At 38.7% G+C, this 26,814-nt stretch overlaps 1 protein-coding gene across 9 annotated transcripts in view; it reads right to left on the bottom strand.

Moving 5' to 3' along the window:
• LOC130143173 (transducin-like enhancer protein 1) overlaps positions 1–26,814 on the bottom strand; it is a 162,518-nt gene that overhangs the window by 119,989 nt on the left and 15,715 nt on the right. For 7 of the 9 annotated variants that reach the window (XR_008819668.1, XR_008819669.1, XM_056325833.1 and 4 more), the window contains exons 5-6: positions 19,016–19,078; positions 17,975–18,079 (exon numbers count right to left, since the gene is read on the bottom strand). Coding sequence is in view for 7 of the 9 variants with exons in the window: in XM_056325833.1 (XP_056181808.1) it covers positions 17,975–18,079; positions 19,016–19,078 (168 nt within the window). In the remaining 2 variants the exon portion in view is untranslated. The remainder of the gene's footprint in view (positions 1–17,974; positions 18,080–19,015; positions 19,079–26,814) is intronic. The other 2 variants (XM_056325830.1, XM_056325831.1) reach the window with 1 other exon arrangement.

The raw sequence follows: 26,814 nt of genomic DNA, 5'->3' as shown, positions 1-26,814 counted from the left end.
AAGGCTACCTGGATGCTTGTTCTGCAGCCCAAGGAATAGGTTCAACTACTGCAGGTTGTTTTGAGCAGCTACTGCCTGCCACAGCATCACACGTGACAAACGAACAGCAGCACCAGAAGGCCCGAATACTTTTCCCTTTCTATAGAAAGGAGTATCACTGCTCTGTGAAAAAAAAAAGTTTCACTGGCAAGATGGATTTAAACTCACATCACTCTTCCCAATTTGGAGACAGTAAGTAGGTTTCTGTTCCGAGTATTAAAAACCTTAAAGATACTGCTCAATTTCATACTTGGTGTCTTAAATTTATATTCCATTCTAGCCAGTCTTTTTTAGGGGGGAAAAAATATTCATGAACTAACATTGTGTTTAGAAACCAACTTTGAACTTAAAATTCAGGTATTCCAGATAGCATTAATATGGTCATGGAATTCCCGGCAAGAGACATGGTATTAATGAATTAAAATACCTCCATCTGTTTCAAAAGCAGCCTGCAAGACCAGTAACATAGTGAGTGGACATGCAACCCTGTAACCAATCTGGCAAAATAATTTCAGAAACAGAGTCCTTACAATGGAATGACTTCCCCGTAGTTTAAATACTAAATGTTAAAGCTGTCATGGTTTCATTAATATTTTCCAAGTTTAGCTAACCATTTAATTTGTCCAAAAATGCTCAGCACAGATTTATTTGGAAAACTAAGCTTCAAAACCATCTTTAGATTAGTCATAGCTCCTCTTTAGTCTGCTACAGGTAAACAGATTTTCTGCTTCTTTCCTCTTTCTCGTGCCTGAGCATGTGAACGGAAGACAGAACAAACCTCTCCACTTTGGCCATGCTCCAACATCCCTCCGCTGAAGGGTAGATACCATGAAAAAAACTAGAGTACCACCCAAGTCATGCGATCAAAAAGACAGATAAGCAAATGTCTGAACAGGATGAGCTCAGGTAGACATGACAGTCTGACCTTGTGAATGCTAGTGGTCCTCTAAGAGCAGGCAAAATTGTTACAGTACTGCTTGCTGACAGGTACTGAAATAATATCTAGACTAAAGCTCAGTATTTCACAAGTTACTCCAAAATAATCCAATGCAAATAATCCAAAAATATTTTATCTGCTTCCATAGATCCCAAGACTCTTCAACTGTCAGCAATACCTGCATAATATCTACTGGTATATGACCGACTGAATTTATTACTATTTAAATAACTACTGTGCCCCTACACTTTTATATCTCATAACCCCGTATTATGTAGACAAGGGACTGACACTAAAGAACTCTGGTCTAGACCTGCTAATCTTTCACTTTTGTGTTGTCCTAAGTGTAACACAGACATTATTTACTTATTTTTGATATACAAGACAAATCTTAAAATGTATCACAATACCTTTAGTCAATTCTATAAGCCACGACTTTATAAAATCTTTCTCATACCGTGTATCAGGAATTTCTTTCCATGTGCTACATACAAAACCTCACTAGTCTTCACCATAATATGTACATCTGATCACTATCCTTACCAACTTTTCAGTATGTTTAAAAAGCAAAGTGAGAAAGGTGGTTCTTATTCTTCTATTTTTATGTGTTTACAACAACCCAAAAAGTAACATTTTGAAGGAAGTATTAAGAAATATTTTTATATTTCTGTAGACTACCCTCTACAAAATCAAGCCGCTACTGCTAGTGAAACTTCATGTAACTGAAGAAATATCAGTGAAGAGCACTGTGAAGTCTGACAGGACTGTAGCATTTCTGTGGGCTTGTTGGTCTTGGTTTTTGTTGTTGTTGGTTTTTGGTTTGGTTTGGTTTTTTTATCCAGCCTCTAAAACCAGACTTCAGTAGTTTCCAGAGTGTTTCCACAAATCAGGAGATAACCTGATGTTTTGGCAGGCTCTCTCAAAGTCTTAGTCTGGTATCTTAGTTGTTCCCTTACTCACTGACCACTTGGCCAACTCAGTTACCTGTACCTTAGCCATGAGACAACATCTATCAGCAGTACTGCACTGAATTCATGGCATTGGTCTTACTTGTCCCCAGCTGCACTATGACACTGGATTACCTAGTTATAGTGTGCAGTTAACTAACAAAAAGTAATTTACCCCTTCCAAATTGGTTTCATGGAGAAAAACCTCCTCCCTTTTCCAAGTCAGCTCAAATCAGTTTATTTTGCAGTGTGAGGCCAGGAAGGTCAAAACAGGGAAATGAAGTTAAATTGTTTCCATTCTTGTCCCTACCCCTTTAGGAAGCCATAAAGATTCCCTTTATTCTTGCCTCTCTTGCTTAGTTTAATTAGCAAACAAGTTAACCCACATAATTTCAGGAAGCATAGTTTAACATCTTTCAAAATTAAACTCTTAGGGACACATTACCTACAATTTCTCTGGCTCTAGTTTGTAGCCTAGACACAGGGTATTTCAAAAGTCCCAGAAATGGAAAAACAGATTAATTCCCACTAACAGCTTCTGAAGCTGAAAGCAGGTAAAAGGGCTAAGTTTGGTTTTTCTGACAGGACTGCATACAAATGGTGAGGATCAATGCCCAGTGTAAGGTGTAGAACGGAATACCAGAGCTGTTTATACTTTAGCAGCTTTGCCAAATGGTTACTGAGAGCAGTAGAGGAAAACAGTCCCCAAAGATGCTTAAATATCCAACTACATTAAACAGTTTTAAGACTGAGAACCTGCTCATGGTCTTTTAAGCCACCAAAGGTATATTATGATTTAATGTCTATTACTTGAGACTCATTGCCGTTTTAAGACTGAAGTATACAGATTTATTGTTTACATATTACCTATTCATAACAGGTTTAAAGTTTTCCCTAACACAGATACAGATGATCCTTTCCAGAAGTTCATGCTTTTTTTATTAATAAAACCCTGAATCATCAAAAAAATACTTTTTTTCTAGAAGGGGAAAAGGGAGTATGTACTGCACACAAAGGAAGAAACTGAAGACCAAGGAAATGGATAACAGGCAGTGCTCACCAGATGTATTTAGTAACTAGACATTTGCCATAGTAGATCCTGGAAACAATTGTGTTATGCATATAATCACTTTCCTGTCACTTCAAAGACACTAGTGCCTGCTCTGTCACCTTTTAAGAGCTTAGCAGCAGTAAGATATAAAACAGAAGAAGTTGGCAGCAGTATCATGGTCTACTAGGCACGTTCATTAGCAGTTAATTAAAAACTAGACACCTGCCATAAGAAATGTGCTCAAAAAAGGATGAGTAACAGGTCTGTGTTACTACCAATTATTATCATTACTTGCAGAGCAAGGGCTGCGTCCACTTTCAGAGGAAAGTGGGAAGGTAGAGAAGAGTGCAACGATGCGTACCTAAGTGACTGCACTGAGATAATTAGCCATAGTAGAGATTTTAAAACAATCAGTAGTTCACCCACCATTTTCTTGCAAAAAACCTAAGTTCTTCGTATTTGCAAAGGGAGAAAAGAAATGGCAAATTCAGCTTACTGTACAGTCTAGATGTAGATTTTATCACCTCAAATTCTTTTCCCGGTATCCCCTAACCAGACCACAAAGATCCAAAAATCAATATATGAAAAACACAGCACTTGCTTCTCTGAGCAAGCACTTCCTAACAATTTTAAAGGCAGTACAGTTTTTCACCTCCAACATCCTAGGCAAGTTCCAGCTATAAAGAGCTCTTTAATTAGGACTTACAATTTGGAATTCATTTTCAATCTCTGACAGAGACTTCCAGAAACAGAGTAAATCTTTGTGAAACAAGTGAGATGTCTCCTTTAGGCTCTCTGCTTATCAAGATAGAACAAGAGCTGCTACAATCCCATTTCCCACCTTAAAGAAGCTCTACTGGGGTCACAAACAACTATGGCTTACTTAGAAATCTAGTTTTGAATTCCTAGCATTAAAGAGTTGGAGCATTCTTCTGTTCTTAAACGGATGTGTGATGTACTATTCAGTACCTGCTGAAAAGCACTGAATTAAAATTCAGAGGTGATGCACCTAACAGTGGAAAAAAGGTTATACCTGGTCCTAAACTGTAACAGCTGTCTTCTCTTGTGCCCTTCTAAATAAACATCAGAGAGTAGAAAATGTTTCAAAAACCTTATCAGCCTAGCACCAGTAATACTATCAACAGATTCCCTCAAGCTCCATAGAGATGTTATGAAAAAAATATCTGGCAAGCACAAAAGTAATTTAGAGACCTAAAATGTAAAGGGCACTATTTCACGTCAATTCCTGTAAAATTGAAGAACTGTGATTTTGATGAACTCAAGCAGGCAGAAAGATGTGACAGAAAAACATGCATTACTGTGTTCAATCTCATTGCCATATTCTCTCCCTTCCTAAATGGAAATCTTCAGTGTTTTTATTTGCTTGCTTAAGTAGCAGAAAGAACTAAGAGCCTGTATCAAATGCCTATGGCAAATAAACATGAGGGCCACTGACTGAGCACAGCTAGCTGACCAAGCAACCTTCCCCCCACTGTTTAGAAATACTTTTTAAACCAACATTGCAAATTTAACCTTCCAAAAAATGTAAACAACTCACAATTATTCTCCTGTTAGATCCAGTCTTCTCCCTCATTCAAAACACAGCCCAAACCCCTGCACACACTACTTACACCACCAACAGTCAAATCTAGCAGGAGAGAAGTCATTAGACAGTCTAAGCCATTAACTAATACTTGCATCTAAGTTTCTGCAGATGCTTTCAAAAAAGTGTTTTGGCTACAGGGGAGAACATACTGCAGGATGAAAACCAACTTCCCTTAAGAATATATCCACATTCTTCTACAACAGAGTGACTGCATCAGTGTACAAGGAAAGAACTACAGATACCATCTACAGAGACTTCTGTAAGGCATTTGTGCCTCACAACATCCTTGCCACTCAGGTGAAGAGATACAAGGTTGATGGATGGATTGTTAGATGCATGAGGAACTTGTTGGATGACCGCATCCAAAGAGTCAATGAGACTCATAATCCCAGCGGAAACCAGTAACTACTGATGTACCCGAGAGTTCATAATGGGGCAAACACTATTCAACACCTTCATCAATAACGTAGCTAAGGGGATTGAGCACACCCATTATCAAGGTTGGAGATGACACCATGCTGAGTGGTGCAGTTGATTCACCTAAGGGAAGGGATGCCATCCAGATGGAGTTTGACAGACTTGAGGAGTAGGCCCTTAAAAATCTCATGAGGTTCTACAAGGCCAAGTGCAAGGTCCTGCACCTGGGTCAAGGCAATCCCCAGTATCAGTACAGGCTGGAGTATGAATGGGATGAGAGTAGCACTGTGGAGAAGGACATGCACCAGCAATATGCACTTACAACCCAGAAAGCCAACTGCATCCTGGGCCATATCAAAAGAAGCAGAGTCAGCAGGCTGAGGGCAGCTGAGCTCCTCTACTCCACTGTCATGAGATGCTCATCTGGAATACTCTATCCAGATCTGGGGTTCACAGTGCAAGAAGATGACATGGACCAGTTAGAGCAGGTCCAGAGGAGGGCCACAAAAATTATCAGAGGGCTAGAACATCTGTCCTATGAAGACAGACTGGCAGAGTTGGGGTTGTTCAATCTGGAGAAGTTAAGTTTCCAGAGAGACCTCATAGTAGCATTTCAATACTTAAAGGGGGCTTATAAGAAACATGGGGACAGACTTTTTAGTAAGGCCTGTAACAACAGTTTTAAACTGAAAGAAGATAGATTTAGATTCAATATTAGAAAGAAATTATTTACTGTGAGGGTGGGGAGACACTGGAACAGGTTGCCCAGAGAAGTTGTGCATGCCCTGTCCTTGGAAGTGTTTGCAGTCAGGTTGGACAAGGCTTTGTGCAGCCTGATCTAGTGAAAGATGTCCCTGTGCATGGCGGTGGGGCTGGACTTTGTCTTTGAAGGTCTGTTCCAATCCAAACGATTCCATGATAGGTGAACAGACTGAAAATATGAGCTAACCAATATGGGTTGCTTACTACTCCACCTTCTAACCCAGCTTCAGCAGCAGCAGCTCTGTTTCCTCTTCATTGCTTTTGGATGTTTCTTTTTCCTTGACAATATCACCACTAGATTAACAGCAGTCCCTGCAACACAGTCCCTCCTAACCTATCTGAACCCTAAGCTTCAGTACTGTAGCAGCAATCTGCAAAACTAAGCTCCAAATTTGCTTTCTTTTGCTGATGAAACAAAACTGGGAGGAGTGGCTGATACACCAGATGGCTGTATTACCACTCACAGGGACCTCAGCAGGCTGGAAAAATGGGCTGACAGGACTTTCTTCAATTGCAACAAGGGGAAGTGCAAATGGAAGTACAAAGTCCTGCACTGGGAGGAACAATTCCATGCACCAATATATGCTGGCAGCTGTCCAGCTGGAAATCAGCTTTGCAGAAAAGGACCTGGGAGTCTTGGCAGACACCAAGTTGAATGTGAGCCATCAATGTGCCCTTGTGGCAAAGCAGGTGAGTGGCATCCCGGGCTACATTAGACAAAATATTGCCAGCAGGTCAAGGCAGGTGATCCTTCTCCTCTACTCACCACTGTTGAGGCCACACCTGGAAGGAGTATTGTTCCAGTTCTGAGCTTCCCAGTACAAGAGAGACATGGACATATTGCAGAGCATCCAATGATGGGCCTAGAGAAGGCTGAACAGTCCCCCCTCTCTCAGCCTGTACTCATACACGAGATACTCCAGTTCCTTAATCATCTTTGTAGCCCATTGCTGAATGGCCCAATGACGGGGAAAGAGGCAATGGGCACAGACTGAAACACGAGAGATTCCTCCTGAACATCAGAACACATGGGGGTTTTTTACAGCAATGGTGACAAGCACTGGCACAGGTTCCCCAGGGAGGTTGCAAATTCTCTATCCTTGAGGATACTCAAAAGCCGTATGGACACAATCCTGAGCAAGTGGTTCTAGGTGGTCCTGCTTGAGCAGAGGGGATGGACCAGATGACCTCCAAGGGTCCCTTCTAACCTCAGGCATTCTGTGATTCTGCAATTCTTACTGCTTACCATTTTCTCCCTGTTTAAATGTGTTTTAGAAAAATGTGAGTCAGCTACTTTCATTGCTTAATTTTCTTCCCAAGTCCTTTGAAACATCTGTGTTTAGTTTGGTTCATTTGGTTTTTTTACTTCCCCTTCTTCTAAATGCTCAGGTTTTATTCTGACAGATAGCAAGCCACACTATACCCCAGTAAACAAACTTGAAAGTGCCCACTACTGCATCTCTAGGTAGTGAGCCAGGAATTGAGCCTTTGTAGTTTTGTAGAAGTCCTTTGAAAACACTATCCATGATGTGAACAAGACACAGTGCCTTGGGTGCAGGAAGAGACTATCCCTTCAGAACAAAGAAACAGCGTCTTCAGCAAACCTCTTTCATCTATAAATCACGTGAAACGTTATTGTACTACAGAGATGTAAGTCCACAGTGATACCAGGGGATTTTTACCAGTGTGTTTAACTGTAAATGTTGCAACTAATGTATCCATGACATTGCTGAGCTGCACAACGCTGTATTATGTACTTTAGCTAGTAGTAGAACGCTGCATTTTATAGTTTAGCTACTAAGTAGATAAGAACTGGTCTGAAACCAAGACATGAGCCAAGAGTGCTGAAACAGGGCCAGAAGAGAAGGTCATGAAAAGGATAGTAATAAGAAAAGGAAGATGACGAAGAAGAGGATTAAGAAAGGATGGAGAAGTCTCCCAAATGACTACCAGAGGACCCCCAACCCATTATGCTACACATGCATATAAAAGTGTAGATATGATACATAGTTCCTGAAACTGTAATGAGTATGGTAATAATTTCTCAGAAACATCATTAATATGTATAGATCAGCCATATATAGATAAACAGTGAACAAAGTCAGTATGCACATTGGGTGAAGCTTATCCCCTGTGTATCTGGTGCCAAAAATAAAGAATGCCTGCTTTCTAACCACTCTAAACTGGGTATTAGAGAGTTTTGTCTCCAATTTCTCGGTATTATTAGAAATCAAGTCTGGTTTCCTCTTTCCTCTTCAAAAAAATAGGAAAAGCAATGCAGATTTCAACTGGCTCACAAAGACTAAAAAGACCACTTCATGCTTTGGTGCTGTCATTGCATTTTTACACTGAAATATACCTGTTTCACTCTAAAATGTATGTCTTCTACAGATCTATGGTACACAGTTTTGTCACAGAATCCCAAACCTGGCCAACTGCTCTTTTCTCCTTGCATTAGAGATTAAACTACATTGTTTAATCTTGCTAAATTAAGGGAAGTTAGGATAAACACAAGCACAATTCCTCATAAACTTGCTCTACAAGGCTAGAAGTTCCTCTCTATCTAAAGAATGAAAATAAAAACTAGCTGCACTTACAAAGCTGCCACACTAACTTCTCTGAAATAAAATTATATATTTATTTATTGGCAGTGTTCTTCAAGGAAAAACAATTCCATAGATGAATTACAACACAGGCAGAAATACAGATTCTAATGCAGGGGCAGCAAAATCGGTCACCTTCAAAGACCCCACAGAATGCAACTGTAGCAGCCAGCACGGGTCAAAAGCAGTTATACTGAAGCCTGCATCTACCTAGCAAAACTCTAAATTCAATTTTTCATTACTACAACAGGAAAATGTTTGAAAACTCCTTAAACCCCTTATATTTAGTATTTGTGTCTTATTCTTTAGCTTGTCTTTTAGAATAGATTCTGTATTTCATGGGGATTTTTTCTTTAAAAAAGAACAAGAAAAATGAAATCTCTCAACAAAAGAAAGGCTTGGTTGTTATCAATTTGAATTGCATAGCCAGTACCAGTCTACCTACAAGTACACACATAGCGTTTTTGTTGAATCACAAGATCTCATCTTTAAATTTTAAGACTGAAGTTCGCTTTACACCTACAGAACTGAGAAACAGGTCTTCAGTGCTCCCCAATATAATGCAAATAGCAAATATAAAAATAATTTCCACGTGTAGCTTATTAACTGCTGATTAGTTCCCACCACCACTATAGATCACATATACAGACTGCAAGGGAGAAAGCAGCACTCTATCTTTTCCTTAGCACTATGCTGAGCATCAGCTGTAGTCTTTGCTGTGCCTTTCTGTCTCACTTTAAACAGCTAGGTTTTTCTGCCCTTCCTTCTGGCATTCTGGAGGGCAAATCTATGCACCAGAATTAGAAAGATAAAGAGATACTACACTTCAGACCTCTTCAAAATGATCACTCTTGTAAACAGTAATGACAGATGTGGGTGACCCCACCCAAATGATTTGTCACCTCACCCAATGAATGAGCACATCAGCTGTTTTTCTGCCAAAGTGATCAGCAATTAACTATTTAACAAAAGTTTAGTGATAATTGTGAAGTGGCAAGATTTTTAACATCCCGTTGACATAGAGGGAACAATTATATAGTACTGCCAGCATGACTGGCACTTTCAAAAGAGCAGACCTGAACTAGCAGCCTAGCTATACTGTGGAGCCTCTGTGGATCATCCCACACCGGCAGAGCCCTGCAGCAAGGATGCAGGATATTGCCAGCAGATGGAATTCTTCCAGTTCAGTGACATCTTCTCCCCAAGGTGCGTTAGCACTCCACTGAGTGTGTAGCTGCAACCACATAAGGGCCTTTGCCAACTGAAAAGTAGGGTTTTCTTCCCTCCTCCATGCTTTTAGGCAGTGTAAGTCAACCTAAAACTTGGCAGCTTGTACCAAGTTGACCAGACCCCTTGAAGCATAGCTAGAGGTTGTGTCAGCAGCTATGCTGGCAACACAACAAGCAGCCTATGAACTGCAGAAGCCTTTTTGCTAGCATAACCTTATATGTATATACACACATACAGCATTTTATGTATCAAATATATAAAATGATGTAATTTATATCATAATATATCATTAACAGTTATATACTACATATACTCTCATATAATTACATCACATATATTGCTTGTTTATACTTTCATATAAGAACGTAGAAGTTCTTTTGTGTGTTTGTATATATAATCTGTTTATAGGTATTACAGGGCTGCCTTAAGTACAGTTGCTGTCTTAAACAGTTTATAGCAAAAAAAGGAAATAGAAACAAGTCAGAAGAGCAAGTTCTAAGGGTCCTAGTATTAATAATGGTTGTGGGTTTTTTCCTTAGATTACATAATGTTGTGGGTTTTTTTCCTTAGGCTAAATTCTTAAGAAATAATGGACAAACAGCAAAGCTGAAGCTGCATTGGAGAAAAAAGACTATGCAACAATAGAGGACAGATGTCATAGGGCAGGAGGGAGTGGATGGGAAGAGTCAGAGTAAAAGCTGAAAAAATTATGCTTGTGCAGGAAAACATGTCTTCAGAGGACTTCCTGACTCTAAAGGAAAGTAGCAAGTTCAAAACCACAATCCAAAAACCACAGAAGACAACCTTAAATTCTCTTGATCCAGACAAGACAAAGGCTGGTTTTCTGAAACCAGTTACATTCTTCTGATCACTGTCAAGAGTAAGTCAGTTCAAAACCAAAGCTTTTCTTTAATTTTGGTCCACTAGATACTGCTTTCTCTGAAGACTCAGATGCAAGCCTTAAGTCACTAGAATGTAGCTGTCAGCAAACAGTACTTCCAGTTTGCAGAAACTGCCAGCACAGTTTTTTTCTGTGGCAACCATAAATTCCTACTAGTACTCACCTTCTAATCTCTAATCTACATTTTTGTCTTATTAGCTACTGTTAGCACACCGTTGCTGTGCAGCAGCACTTCAAAAGCATGGTCCTGCTGACAGCAGCCAAAACCAACTAGTTCAAGCATGCTCCAACTTGGAAATGACTTAAAGATATTAATCTAGGAGGTTTTATTACTGACATGTGATTATCTTAAGTATTTAGTTTTCTTGCAGCCTCTTTCAGTCTCCAGAAATTTAAATCTGGCTGTAGATGAAGATAGTGATGATGGAGCAGAAAGGCTTTTTGCTAAATTAAAATCCTTAAGTTGAATATATTTTAAACTACACTCTTCACTCTTTTGTCCTAGCTACTTCTAACTACAACATTTCAGAGATATCAAGGAATGAAAAATATGAGAGTCATGAGAAAAGCATTACATGGATTTTTATTTACTGTTCCAAGCCACAGACCAGATTCTTTGAAATTCCCCGACACATTCTGTAACTACTTCCACCTACAAATGAGAATCGCTTCTTAACATGCATTTGAGCAATCCACTTTTGCTAATCCTTGCTTTTACCACCTCAATACTACTGTTTGTAAGTATTTAAAGAGCTACAGTTAGCCAGCACCTTTCAAAACAGTACTGGACGTTCACAGAAAATAAGTGTTATACAAGATGCAACTTTGGAATAATGCAGTTACCAGATACCAGGAATCCTGTAATTGATACAAACTCTTCAGCATACTGAAAAGTTGCAGCAAACTGCCCCCCAAACTGTGTCTTTGCCCTGCCTTTAATATTTCCTTAAGTTATCCTAAATGCCTATGCTAGCCTCGCTTTGTACAAGAACAAGGAAAGCAAGCTTCTCTCCCTTCTGTTCCAGTCCTCCCACACAGCCCCCTGTCCCAACAGTTTGCCTTGCTCTTCCCCCACGAAAAACATCGGGGGTTGCTGTTTTCTTGTACATCTCTAGTTTAACGTTTACAGTACTTGCATCCCCCTGCACCTTCTTCCAGCCCCTTTGCGCTTACCTCTCTGTGCTTTCCTACCCCCAGTGACTCCATCTTTGCCACAGTTGCCCACTTACAGGTACATTTTGCCAGTGCAGTGCACACCACTCCCACTGGCACACTGGCAGTTCACTTCAGTTTATCAGTGTTTGCTTCTCAGAACCTAACCTTAGTGCGTTTCGGATCTGTATGCTTCAGTTTTTGCACCCTTCCCTCCTACCATGAAGTAGTCCAGTTTACAACCCTACATCATTCAGCATGTAAACGCCTGATGCCTTTCTCTATTCTTACTTACGTTGAAGGACAACTCCAAGACCATGCTTTGCTTCACCCTTACTCAACTAACTTTGCATTTGATTTCATCTCATGTGCATCAGTCCCAGCTGCATTTCTCTTTTTTCTGAGCCAACTGATTAATTCTTCCCCTCCAACTCCTTCCTCCTCCAAACCTACCATATCTCAGACTTCATTCAGGAGAAGCACTGAAGGTCACATCACATTTTTATCTCAGCCTACAGACTCCTCACCTACTCCACTTGTCTCATTTCAACTATGAACACAAAGCAGATGTTTGTAAGGGGGAAGAAGGTACGCTCATCACTTCAGTTTGTCTCCTTTTACTTCCTTGATAGCTTTGGCAAAAAGTGAATATTCACAAAAACTATCTTCAAACATGGAAAACTATTCTGTCTGCATATGCTTTAAATGTCTCTAGAGGAAGCAATCCTTTCCACCAGGATTAAATAACCTACCTTTCTGTGCCAAGGAAATATATATGTATTTCTGCTCCTCTGCCTCAACCATTTTCAAAGGCAAACTCATCCCTAACCCCCATTTTGCCCTTCTGGTAGCCCTTCCGTAGTCTCATTATTAAAGCTCACTGAACACACTTTCTGTAAATCCTTGCATTTAACTGTACTATTCCAGTATTTTGACTAAATTTTGGTCCTTTCCATTCCACCAAAACTGTTCCTTCCAAACCAGTCTAACAGAGTCATTTAGAACCAAGATCACAAAAAGAAGAAATTGTCTCTTCTGCCATATCAATTTCCTCTGCTTCTATCTACCTAACCCTTCCTGAAACCACATTCTCCATTGACTTCTCTAGTCTTCTGTTTACTACTGCCACATACACAGGTTTTCCTATCCATCCCACTTGCACCTCTCTCCTGCTGCAAAACAGACCAACTTACATCTCTACACCATTCAACATGCACATCCCACATCCCCAGAATCTGCTCAGTAGACAGTAATCCAGCAAGTGGTACCAGCTCACCACTGGTACCTCACATGCTCATCTCATCAGTCTACCTTCTCTCTGCATTCACAGTAGCTGCTTATCTTCAGGTTTGATGTCTAGCTACCCACATTTTTTTTCCCAATCATCTCCCTTTCACTTCTTTCTTGAAACCTGTTTAGCTTCACAAATCCGTAACCATATACTTCGTCTCACCTTTGACTTGTAACTTAGAGACTAGATCTAAATAAGAGCCACCTAAAGATCTTCTGCCTTTCTTTCTGCCCAAGATCCAAGATGCAACTTTTCTACCCACCCACATGTGAAACTTTGCAAGGTAAGTGAGGTCTGGGTTGCAACTAAATTACATTTGACTTTTGAATGCAGTTTTCCTCTCTTCAGCATGACTGAAGACATCTTATTGTCTCATTTTGATACTACTCTCCTCTATATTGCTGCTCCAAGGTTCTCCATTTCCCCAGCAGTTCAGAGTGCACAAAATGTGTAAGGAAGGGCACGGGGGTGGGGGTGTCAAGTGGAAACCAAGTTTGGTTAACACTATCTCTTCATTCACATTTCACACACCTTCTCCCAGGTTGTCTGTTTTGTGTAGGACAAGCTACCAATACACATCAATAATGCTCTCATTTTTTCCTCAAAACTTAGTGGCACTAACAATAAAAATCTAACCATTGTTTGGGGACTGGTATTTTGAGAATACCAATTGTCATGCTGACAAATACCTTCCCTTGCAATCTAATTTAAACTTAAGTTTACAAGTCTGGAGCCTTTGTATTCTGAAAGCACCTACCATGACAGAATCCTACCATGTAATTAACATATCTATGTTTTTTTAAAAGAACAAAATATGACGAATAAGCCAGCATGTTGCCACACAATAGAGTTCCTATTGCCAGAGTTCAGTAATTTAGACACGAGGTTAGCTAGTTTATGTTAGGAGTGAGTACACAGTGTCTTGTGCTCACTAGATCTCATTTTATTTAAAAGAACTAGGCAATTTCCCCTCCCTCTACACATAATACAGATCATGGCTGAGGAGGATCTGAAGTAATGCTACAGCTGCTTAGCTCTTCCCTTCCACTAAGTTCTGCATTCATTTCTGCTCTAGTCTGTATTTCTATTTTATAATGAAACATACAGCCTAGTTATTTATAGGCTTTCTAAGGATTAACTACACACTCATAAGAATAAACCCTCAAGAGGTTAACCTCATCCTCTTAAGCTTCACACACTACAATCCCAGAGATAGCTGGCAACCACAGCCAAGAAAGAAAAAATAATCCCACATCTTGCTAATCCTTTAGCCAATCACCTCATGCAACAGTGGAGAGGCCTCTCCGAGGCCTACAACTCAATCTGTCTCAAGAGTACTGTCAAATCCAAAAGATATACATTTCACAGAACCATTAGCAATCCACCTCAAAAGGCAAAATAAGACATACCTGGCTACCCGGTGCAATGCTGAAAGATTCCAGTTTGCTACTTTTATTTCCTATTTATGTATTTGCGTACTCTACCCAATTTATTAATTTGAAAGTAAATCTAACAAATTTTGCATTGTTTACATCTAGATAGACCCATTTAACCACCTCTTATGCTTCCTAGCATGAACTTTGTGTACCTTTGATTTTCCAGCCAAACCATATCTCTCACAAAAAAAACCAAACAAAAACAACAAACAAAAAACCCCACATCTTCAAGTTAAACAATGATAATTACTTATGTTCTTCATACCATAATCGATTCTCCCTTTTCTCCCTTAAACCCAAAGAGCTGCAGCAGTGTCAAGGAGTTAATGGATGCATTTAAGTCAAAGGTTTCTGGTTTTTTTATTACCTATCTAGCAAAATTGCTACTTCATTCAACTTTAATATAATAAATATTAAACTGTGCCATTAAAAAAAAAATCAGCAAAGAGGTTGTTTAGCCACTCTGCTAGCCCACAGCTGGAAGTTAAGGCCTTCAAGAACATTCACAAAAAGTATAAGATCAGAGGTAGGACTGTTAATAACTACATGTCATCCACAGTTCTTTCCTGAAGTAAGAACTTTTAATCAACACAGAGGATTAGCATTTATTTCTTACAAACCCATAGAGTCTAACTATTATTACCTTTTTTTTCTAAATCTGTCAAATTCATTCATTCACTTTTGTATATGCTCAATATACACAGATTACAAAGCCTCACTTTTGACTTCGTAGGCAAATTCTCTGAAAAATCTCTGTCCCATAAGATTACAAATCCCTACCCGCACAGTCTGTCCTCTAATAGGCTTCCACTTTCTCAACTGGAAATAAAAAAAAAGTATAAAATAAATATAGTTCCAAATCATCTTGTATTTCAAAAAGGCCAGCAGCAACAGTAACTGCTGTAAGTCAGGCAAGCCAATTGGGAAGGTCTTGAATCATTCAGCGTCAGGCAACAGCTACGTACAAAAAGAGAAGGGGCGGAGGAGTGTGTGTGTGTGCGTGTGTGCGTGTGTGCGTGCGTGTGCGTGTGTGCGTACGCGCGCACGTGTGCGTGCGTGTGCGTGCGCGCGCGTGTGTCAAACCCCAACAGAAATGCAGACTTTTATCTAATCAAAAGAAACTACACAAGTGAACATCAGCTAAGAAAATTAAAGTTTCCTCATACCCTCAAAATTTATTGTACATAAGTATCCTTGGTAGTATGACTCCAGAAGCTACTCGGTTGCATCTTCTACCGTTACAGATTGGTCGAGCCTATTTGCATTCTGAAAAGGAGTTGCATGATCTTTCATGCTCATAATAGGTGTCTAAACCGTTAAATTACTATTTCTTTTCTTATCTTGAAAGACACTGCACTTTAACAGCATGGCCCTTCCATTGTTCTTTACACCAAGTCATGTCCCTGAACAATACCGACAGCTGCTATCAAACTGGGCTGTGCTCACTCTCAGTGCAGCTGCCGCTTGTAGGAACAGACAGGCTTCTGATGTGTGTTCCCCCTCTGGGGAGAGGGCTTGACATGTTGCGTGCTCAGTGAGGGGGAGCAAAGGTCCACCGAATTGTCAACCCAATTTTATGCTATTCAGTTTTTCCAGGATATACACCATCCCTTTCAAACAAAATCAAGCATATGTCAAAGCATGAAATTCATTGTGTGGCACAAGATAATTATTGATCATGTAGACTGTAAAAGATCACTGGAACGTACATCTAATTTTAGCATTATGTATATGCATGCATCTACACAGTCCAAGAAATTTTGTGCCCAACAAGTTAATTTCCTCATTCACAGTTTTGGATTTGTATGGAATCATTCAGCAGTCTTTCAGAAGACAGAAGAAAAAGTATCTCTTCTAGTGAATCTTTGATAATTTAAAAGGAAAAAACATGGAGGGTTCTATTCCTGCTTCCAAACAGGTTCCTCTTCCCACCCCCAAAAGAGAAGTTCTTAATTGCACACGATACTTAATAGATCCTATTGCTTTTAAGACTATTGTGCCAACTTTAAAAAGCGGTACATGACATGCTAGAGATAGCAAAATTTGGTTTGGCTAAATAGCACTATTCTACATCCAGTAAGAATGTTTTAAAATATGTTCCAATACATATTTCTATTTACTGCATATTTTTTTCTTTAAAACTAGTTCATTAAAAAGAGGTTTCCATTCTATTTTCATCCTAAAGTAATTCATTTTTTAAAATGCAAGAAAGTACAGTTCTCTAATCTTTGTTAATCAAATACCACAAATGTACATGTGTTGTATTTCAAAGATCAAATCAGGTATTCATAAAGTAATTCATTACACAAGCAAAACATAGAGAAGATTGTGACAAATACAGATGTAATTGTGTGGGTTTCTAAGATGTGATTAGTAAATCAACTAAGTAACAGTCAAAATTTGATACGAAGGGAAAAACAGCACAGATTTTAAGGGGGGGGGGTATGTTTATGCAAAGCTAATCTGTCAAGTGTAATAAAGCAGCTTGAATAAAATTTAAGCTGAAAATCCACTGAAGCTCCCCATTTCAGGGAGGAAAAGCTATTAAAAGGAAATGAAGGTCACCCTCCCAGTTTATTTCACCTAATTGACTGCCAACAGCTTACCACAGGCAAACCGACTGCAGATCTGCAATTGAGAAACTGATGAAAGGAGGGTTTTCAAGCTGAGGCTCATTCTTTTAATCCTCCCTCACTCTTTTTTTTTTTTTCTTCCATCTCCAGTTGGGATGTAATTTTAAGCACAGATGGATTAACTGGTTCCATTGTCTGTAGATGTCATTGGACTATGGCACTGTTAATCCGTACAGCAGCATGTCTAATTATCATTACAAAGTGTCTGAGGGAACTATAAAGACCAGCAGGGCATCTTCTCACAGGCAATTAACATAAATTGATAAGTGAGTAATTTGAATCTGCTCAAGGCGCTCACATATGAATAAAATCAGAAAGGACGAGTTCTTGTTTCAGCTACTTCTTTCACTTAGTCTGGAAGGGCAGAAAACATGAGAAATATTCTAGACTTAGTGGCAGGGGACATGAACTCATACAGTGGAAGAAATGTATGGTTCAAAAAGTTCATTAATACAAAGCAAATGACTTGTGATTGACAACCAGTCACAAGCAAGTAGTATTAACTTATTTCAGCATATTTAGCACATACTTAGTGAAAGGCTATGAGAACACTGTGTCAGACAATTAATACTACTTCAAAAGCAAGTGAAGTTTCTTTTCAGTAGTTTGCTAATTTAAAATTCATGAAAGATTCACAAGAAAAGGAAAGAAAGAAGAATGAATAGTTGTACAGGCTCCAAGAACCCAAATGTCACAAAAAGCATGAGGCAAAGGTAACTACATCAACTGACATCCAATGCCTACAAATAAACAAGCATCATTATATATTTTGCAGGGAAGGTTTTGTTACACACAGCATCACTGCACAAAACTACGTACTAGCAAAGTAAACTATTAACATTATCCCTACTAAAAACTGTGTGAAGTAAGGCAAACACTTCAGCAACACTGGGTATCACAAAGCATTAGATATCAAAGCACTAAGTGTAAATAGCAAAGCAGTAAGATATGAAAGCAAGTTATACACACTGTAGGAGGTAGACCTGGAAGGCCACGTACCCCGATGATGGCATTCAGTTCAGCCATGGTCACTTGTTTGGCACGTTCTACAGCTTGGGCCACTTGCTGCTGATGCTTTTAAAAGAAGAAAGGGTATGGGGAAAAATTTGTGTTAAGGTATTGATCACACCAAATCAAACCAGGATCACAAACACATGAATAACTGGTTCATCTGCAGAAGCCCAGGCTACATATTACAAGACATCTTACACAGGTAAAAGTGCCCAGTTTCTTACCTATTCAAAAGCAAGCAAGAGCCCTGAAGGCAGCAAGCTCATCTATTCCCCCTTCAGTATTGATTTTCTGGCAAATGAATAATTAGGTTCTAATTGAGTTGACAGGACAATAATGTCAACTTCACATTAGTGTCACTTTTAACACATATATATTTTGTGCCTACACAGCAAAACCTACTGAAATTTCAAATATGGACAAGTGCTTCACTTAACGAGAACTACAAACACTCTTTGTAAAAAACTGTAAAGTTTGGCAAGGCTTATCCAAAATAACAGGCTTCAAAATCTAACAGCAGCTGCCCACAATATGCTACAATCACAATCATGCAGACCACATGCAGGTTTGTAACATTAAACACTGTTTTGAATGTGAGCTAACTATTCATTATATTAATTGTAATTTTATAATTTATATCAAAATATAAACTTGATATAAATTATGTAGACAAGATAAGCATGCTTATTTCACTAGATTCACATTTGACAACTGAATATCAAATAACCAATCACCACGATTAGAAATGAAAGCATTTTGTTGCATTGCCAATATTTTACAGACTCCCACTCTCCTCAGGCAATGAAATAGGCTGAGCCATTGTCACTAGTTTGAACTTAAGATTTGTTAGACCAAATTAGCAGGGGGTTTGCACACTTCAACTATAACAGATGTTCCTTACACTTGTGTATTGTGATAAAATTAACATCTTAAAACTAGCTAATTTGCAAACAGAAAGGCAACATAATTGCACTTTAACAGATGAACAGTTTTACTTACTTCCTGAGACAAAAACGGGATGACTTGTGCACAAATTGTGTTCAATCTCTTGGCGATCTCTGTCTATAAAGGAAAAGTAGTTTGATTAAAACTGTGTTTTAGTGCTTTTTTTTGCCATATATTAACTAGTGTACAGGATTACATTAACTTCACATGGTGAAGAAAGTAACAGAAATCCACATCTTCATACTACTGGCATACAAAAACAGCTAATATACATATAAACCCAGATGAGGACAGAGATTTAGTTAGCTACTCTAGGACATCTGCTATGTCTAAAGCACCTAATCTGAATACATGTTTAGGCACAAATCTGGTCCTTGTACATAGCTCATTAACAAGTGGAGCATTTTTGAAATCCATTAAGTCCAAAATAAAGCTTTTCAAAAGATAGATTTATTACTCAAATTATTAAACAGCATAAAATGATGGTGACAGGCATAGAAGAAAAACGTTTCTTTCATGATCAATTTTATCTGCCTATCCAAAGGTAAAATTAATTTTTGCTGACAGAAACACGCCATAAGGAGTACAAAAGAAATACCAAAACAGAAGTGAGGCAGAATGGAGACAAAAGATACAGACTTCAAGATTTCCATATTGAGAGAGAATTAAAATAATGCAGACAAGAAAAAGAATCAGATTAGAAAATGTGATAGTCAATAACAGCAAATTAGTGAAACCATGAGTAACAGGAGAACAATAAGGCTAGGAACCAGCAGAGAACAGAACAATCCTTCGCTAAAAGCAGCAGAGAAGACAGCAGGACAAAGTGTTTGAGTCCCACTTTTCAATAGCTTGATGTATCTCCCACTTATGGCATGTCAACTTGAGCATGGGATTTCTGGTGGGGTACAGTGATCTTCTCTCATTACACAGTTTTACCCCTGCTTACAGCTTTTCAGACCCATACAGAGCCTATTCAGAACTACCATTATAATTAATCCCCAAGGTATTTGCACAACTCCTAGTTTTCCTTAAAAACACCTCCTGCAGTCGCTGTAGCACAGTGGCAAAAAAACAAAATTAGCGTCCACATGTGAACACAGCCTACATACAGGACATTCTGAACAGCTTTTTTCACTCTGCCATATCATTAATCCATACAGCTATTTCTTGGGGGTTTTGTTTTAAGACACAAGAAATAAAGAGATCCCTGCTGAAAATCATTAGGCCTTCCATGAAGGACATACATAAACCTGAGTAAAGATAAACTCTTTCAAAGAAGTCAGATGAAAACATTGGTAACCATTCTGCTGAGACTTTCCCTGAGCCCTCCCATCATCCTGAGTTTTTTAAGACACTGTGATATGCTGATCCTTATATATGAGTGAAGCAGTAATCAGGATACAAAAGCCAGCCTCTGCTTTTGTCTCAACAGACAGGTGATTTGGGATCTAAATACAACTGGCAAGCTTTAACACCTCTTTTCCCACCTCCGAGAGACACAGGGGAAATACTTGATAGCACTGAGATTTGTAAAACACCATCTCTCTCTGACATAAGTTGAAGTTCTCCACCTAACCAAAGTCTGGCATTTGATACATCCACCATAAAGTTCTGCGGACAGAAGAGTCTCCAGAGCAGTTCTGGGATGGTTTCTTCTTAGGACAAAAAGGTTCCCCCTCAATAAGGGCAATGAAATGACAGCTGCTTTACAGCTAACCTTTCTTACCTCGCAACAAGGGGAACAGACCTCTGTTCTGAATAGAAACAGCTACTGTTTCACACAGTAAGTACCACAGCAATCTGCTTCTGTTTCACTTGGGCCACAACCACAGAATACCCACCATTCCGTGCATGACCCTTAGTACTACATATATATCAGCAAAGGCAATACAAGGAAGCAACCAGTTTAACTATTATAAGTTATCAGACTTAACTATTACCAAATCTGTTGGTACTTTCAATGGCTGTTATCAAGGGCAAAAAAAAACCCAACACAAACACCAGCACACAACTCTTGAGAATCTATGTACCAAAGGGCATTTTTCCACATACCTAGTATGTGTCTCCATAAAGCAAGGTATGTCAGCTATGAAAAAAAAGTCTGTTGGCTCCCAGTCTACTTGGCTGATGTTTAGCTGAGACGTTTAGGGTCCAAGAAGTTAATTGCCTTAGACCAATGGGATCACCTTGGTTTTCAGAATAGAAGCCAGGATTAATCATAGCAGGTGATGAGAGCAAAATAAAAACTCATTTGGTTTCTACTGAGAAGTTCTTTGGCCTGAATGGCCTACATAAGTGTCCCTTTACTGTAATACTGAAATAAGTATCCTTATAGCTGTAAGAAAAAGATAGATCTATTTTCAGTACAGTCCATAAAATATGCAAGTTGTCCATGTCATTGGGTTTTACTGGACAGGATCAAATATATGAGCTTCACTACTAACATAGCATACAGGACAGCACACAGTAAGACAAGAAAACTCAACATCATGTGATAATTACCAGTCCCAACACAGGTTGATAAGATTTTAAAAAAAAAAAATTCTAATAAAAGTGGGCATAATCAATTTTTCCCCTTTCACAGTCAACCTTACTTTAAAATTATTATCCCCAGTACTATCATACCCAACTTAATATCAGAACTGAAAAAAATGTGTCCTTCTGAGTTTGTCTTTACCAAAGCAGGGCATCACTGATGACCGTTAAGTGAACAGCATTGTTAATATTCATCAACAGTGCTTGGTAAATTTAAATGCATATTCCATAAATAAGTTTATTTTGAGATTTGTTGCTTCTGTCACAAGTGCCAGTTGAGATATTTACACTGAAAGTAAACTGAAAAGACTATTCTATGCTTCATAACAAAAATCTGCTTGCATTTAAGGGGCAGTCTGCCTGCTAGTCCCATTTGCCACACACAATTAAGGTACTTAAAATTATTTAACCGTGATATTTTATATGCCTCCTGTTTACTGTGCTCAAGTGTTTAGTAAAAAAAATTCTTACTCAAAAACATATTAAGAAATGTTGTTTTTTCTCTAGTGAGTTGTGAAAGTTAGGTTTTAATGTACAATTCACCTACTCTTGCCCATCAGGAGTTGCAAGAGGTTGTTTTCAGAACTGAGAAAAAGGAACTTACTTTAAATATAAAACCAGTTGTTCAAGAGGCAACACAGATTCACCTTTCAAGATGAAGTATCTTCCAGTATACGTGTGTGTGTATATATATATATTCGTTCACTCTTGAAAGCAAACACCTATTTTGAAGGAGTCCAGGAAAGCTTCCTTAATCAAGTCTAAACATCAGTAATCGGTGGCATTACAGTAAGCTATATATTCAAGATTTGGGGCTCATGCATTTGAAAGTCTTAAAAGTAGGGTACTTATCAGTTACTTCTAGAGGCCTCCCAATGCAACATCGCTATTATTAACTGCTGATCTTGGGACATATAGGGCAGTCAGAAGAATGAGTCAACAAACAACATTTTGCAGAAAGCTGCTCGAGCATAGAGAAACATGACTGATTGGCCATGTTCTTTGACTCCTTGCTAAAGCAGACTGTAGAAGCCTGCATCTCTCATGAAAGCCCTCCTAGCTCTATGGCAGCTCTTAGCAAAGCATCTGAAGTGCCCTTAATTGTTTGTGTTCTTAATGCAGAGCCTCTTGAATACATTCATTTCTAATAGAGGACTTGAGTGTCAGGCCCATCCAAGAATGACAAAACTACATCATTCACTGGTTCTTGCTGTTATAATGACTGTCTTTTGATTTATTTGCAAATGACAAGCTTGTCAGACCCCTGACTGAAGTGCTACCCTCCTTTCTGAAGTACCATTAAAAATTAACATGAAGGAATTCAGCTGCATTTTGTAAAATTAAGTTCAGCTGACAGATCTTTTTCTTCACTCATGTAAATTTTTTGCCTCCATTCCATCTAATTAAAGACTTAAATGTTTTGACCTAACCATTGCCAAACCTGAGTGTTTGTACTTAAGTTAGTCTCTTGCTAAAATGAATTCTTAACATAATGACAAAGAACAAAGCAGCCAGACTAGTTACTAAATATAATATTCATTTAAACATTTTACTATGCAGTTAAGAAAGAGCTTGTACATACAACTGATTTTTTTTCTTCATTGTTAAAAAAAAGTATTTAAGTGTTTTCCTCTACAGTAGTCTATTCCAGATCATTTTGCATTTTGAGAGCCTGTACTTTCCAAAGCACCATGTAAGATATCATACGTATATCAACATGATTTCTTAAACTACAGCTTTTTGCACTGGAATAAAAAGAAGAAAGTATAATACAAGTACCCAGACTCTGACTGTTTTTCTCAGTACACCTAATACCCACGCATATTTTATCACTTAATGCTGGAAGTCCCAGCCTACGGGGACCATCACTCTCACTTCCAAGTGAAGAATGCAACCTTCCTCTGAGGAGAATTAATCAATCACCTTTCAGCTTCAAAGGTTTCACCAATAATAATTTTGGGTTTGCTCCAATCAGTGTCTACCATACATGCTGCAGTAGTGACTTTAGCTTTAGTGACTAGCATCCATGGTGATCAAAAGCAAAAATTAAGTCTGTGAAAACAAACATGTTGCAAATCAGCTGTACTGTGACAACTGCTCTGTTATCAGTGCCAAGATTCCTCAAAGCTGTCCAGACCTTCCTTTACAAAACAATGCTCAGTTAAAACTGTCCACTGTATGTCAGAAGCTTGTTATTCTTTCTTGCAAACTGCACTTCCTATATCACAGTTAAGTCAGTATTTGAACTCACTCCACCACCACTTCTTAAGGACAGGTTTATATATTCGCATTTATTACATCTTTATTTACTTCAGTTACTTTAACGCAATTTTGAGAATCATTTTTGTCGTTACATTAGGAAGAATACAGTTTAGGAACAACATGATTAAAAGTAAAGCAAGAAAATCCAAAGTTCTGATGACACACACAAAGTCCTGACCCATTCCTTTAAAGCAAAAGAATCACAGAATCAGCCTTTAATGCAGAAATAATTTACTGTCAAATCACATTCACAAAAGCTTTAGAAGGTAATTCTTCAGTACTCTGCCTCTACTTAACACTTTCAATACAAAGAAAGCCAAGTACAATACTGAACTCCTTCAGGGAGAACAAAATGGACTTCCCGCCATTTACAGCATGTAACAGTAATCCACTAGGGAGTAAAGGTCAATGTTGCACTTTTGGTCATTACTGAATCATTTGAGATTATCTATGGTAAGGATGAGAAGAAAATCGAAGGCTATGAGAATGCTGCAAATGGCTTTACCTCATACCAACTTTGATCTCCATCTGTCTAACAGACCTGTGGATAAAAGCCCTCTTTATGGAACGTGCTTGACCATTTTTTTCATCCCTGTTGCAACCCAGAAATCAGTTAAATATTGCATACCACAAGTCCGTGAGTAAGAAACTGCATGTATATATATTAGTCTTGATCTAAAGTTAGTACTGATTTAGTATTTTCATTTTTCCAGTAGAATCATCAAAACAACCAGTATACTTAAACAATGTAGCCTTTATTCTTTTTGTGACAGAGATCTTCGAAGACAGCAAAAAGCACACACAGGCCAATTCCAAAAAAACCATTTTGCTGCGCTTAGCCATGTGCATGCTGTTAGAACTTCGCTGCAGGAAGACTCAAGCACTTCCAAAAATTGCTAAGAATTCAGGGGGCGAGGGCATGTTGGAGGTATAATTAAAACTCGAAAGTTAAATATTCAAAAATCTCAAACTATTAAGGCTAGCATTCCATGAACTTTGCTGTTCATGAGTTACTGAATCCATGCTGGGCACTGAGATATGCATATATTGTTAATGTCCTTTTATGTAAAACTAATACACTACAATCTGTTTTGGCAACGGCTGCAAAAGGGAAAAAAGATAACATGCCACTTAAAAGTTTAGGCCCCCATAGTATATCAATGTCAAACAACAGTGTGTCAGGCTAAGATTCAATTCAGGTAAGTGCCACTGCCAAGTTTTCTTGTTCCCAGACGTGCTTTGAGATTATTTTATTGCTTAAAATTTAATTTGTTCCAACTTGTGTCTCCATGACAACGTTGGCTAACCCTGCAAATCATTTGGATAATTGGATATCTTATCTTTCTATTGCTCTCAAATCAAATGATTCTGCTAGAAATGCAGCAGCCAATCAAATTTACAGGCCTCCTGAGTAATTGACTCACACAAGTAGCCACATTCATCTCCCTTTTACCGCCATATTAACCACCCCGCCACAAACTGTGGAAGGTGGCCTTCAAATTCAGTTTTAAGTTATGAACGCTGTCATTACTAATATTCTTACCAATAGGAGAAGGTGGGAAGGTTTATTCTCAAAAGATACTTGAAATTCAATCTGACAAGTGGTAATGGGTAGCACTCATTTCAGCAACAGCAACAATCTCTGCATTTTGGGCATAAACTCTCAGTTTAACATGACATAGCATTAACAAATACAGCTTCCCCTCTGCCCCGCATTTGTACTACTTATTTTAATTGCGAGGTTAGCCACCCACAAAATGATATTAAAACCCCAGAAGACTGGCATGAAGAATCTTTAGCTATGAAAAAAACCAAAACACCACCATATTGCAAGTGGGAGTGCGGAGAGGAAGAAGTAACAGAAGCATTAACAGAATAAAAACTCAACACAGTAAAACCACAGAATGCATTTCCAAAGTGAAATTAGTATTTTTTTAATGCAGTACCTAAACTACACTTATCTGAATCCTCTTAGATGTCAGTTTAAATTACAGAAAGGTCATGTTAATTTAAACATAAGCTACTTGAAATGCACCAGTCAACAGCTACACTTGCCAAACATCTAGTACAGGTTTGGACCTCGTTCAACTGTGAAGTGACTGGATATATTTCAGATGTCTAATTTCAATGCTTTCTATAATAATAGAGAAAGGCTGCTGTTTAGCTCTCAATGAACCACTGTACACAACTGCCCATCCCATTTGCAGCTGTAAATCCTGTTGAACCCAAGCCAACTGGCAACAAAGAAGCTGTTGTCAGGATGTTAAAGTGCTCTTTTCACACATCTTCACCAAGTCAAGACTCTTCTTAAACTTGGCTAAACAGGACAGTTACCACATTTCTCCTTTAATCCAACTTTAGCCCATCTTGCTCAATCACTTGAAACTACAAAAGGTGTGTTTATCCAAATTTTAGTTCCACAGCTTAGTTTCCATGCCTAAGCTAACCTTCAATACACACAGAAGTACTTAAATCTCTGAAGTGTGCACACAGCTTTATTTTACTTTCAAGTTGCTTTCCAGCACACTCAGTTCCCCCTTCTATTTAGATTCCATGAGATGCTGAGCAAGTCAGAAGCTGACTCAAATCCAGAAGAGGTATTGCCACCTTTGCTTCCAGTAGCACGCTTTCTTCAAACCATGCTAGAGGCAGTTGGACTTGTCCAACATCTCAACTAATAAGTCAAGCAGAAAATACTACTACAGGAGGAGGGAAAGGACCAACTTAGTAAACCACCATGTCAGCAAGTTAAATAGGCTCACAGGAGGCATTGCTCAGGTACCAATGCAGCCCAGAAGGTGAGAACCAAGCTGGGAGCAGACGTTTTTGGGGGACACAATAAGCTATCAGATGAGCGCCCTTCCTCCCACAGGACTGCACTTTCATGTGCTCTTATCATGCTCTAGAAGCAGCACAGTCTCCAAAATTGTCCAGTATACTTCGCATTATTACCATTAAGGACATTAAGAGCTGCATTTACTCTGGACAACTGAGAAACACTACACTATGTAAGAACAAGGAGGAGACAAAGAGAAGAAAAAAGAAAGAAGGCA

The sequence above is a fragment of the Falco biarmicus genome, chromosome Z (genome assembly GCF_023638135.1).
Source record: "Falco biarmicus isolate bFalBia1 chromosome Z, bFalBia1.pri, whole genome shotgun sequence".
In the NCBI taxonomy this organism is placed as follows: Eukaryota; Metazoa; Chordata; class Aves; order Falconiformes; family Falconidae; genus Falco; species Falco biarmicus.
The sequence above is the reverse complement of the archived record's forward strand: the minus strand, read 5'-3'. Positions and strand labels throughout refer to the sequence as shown.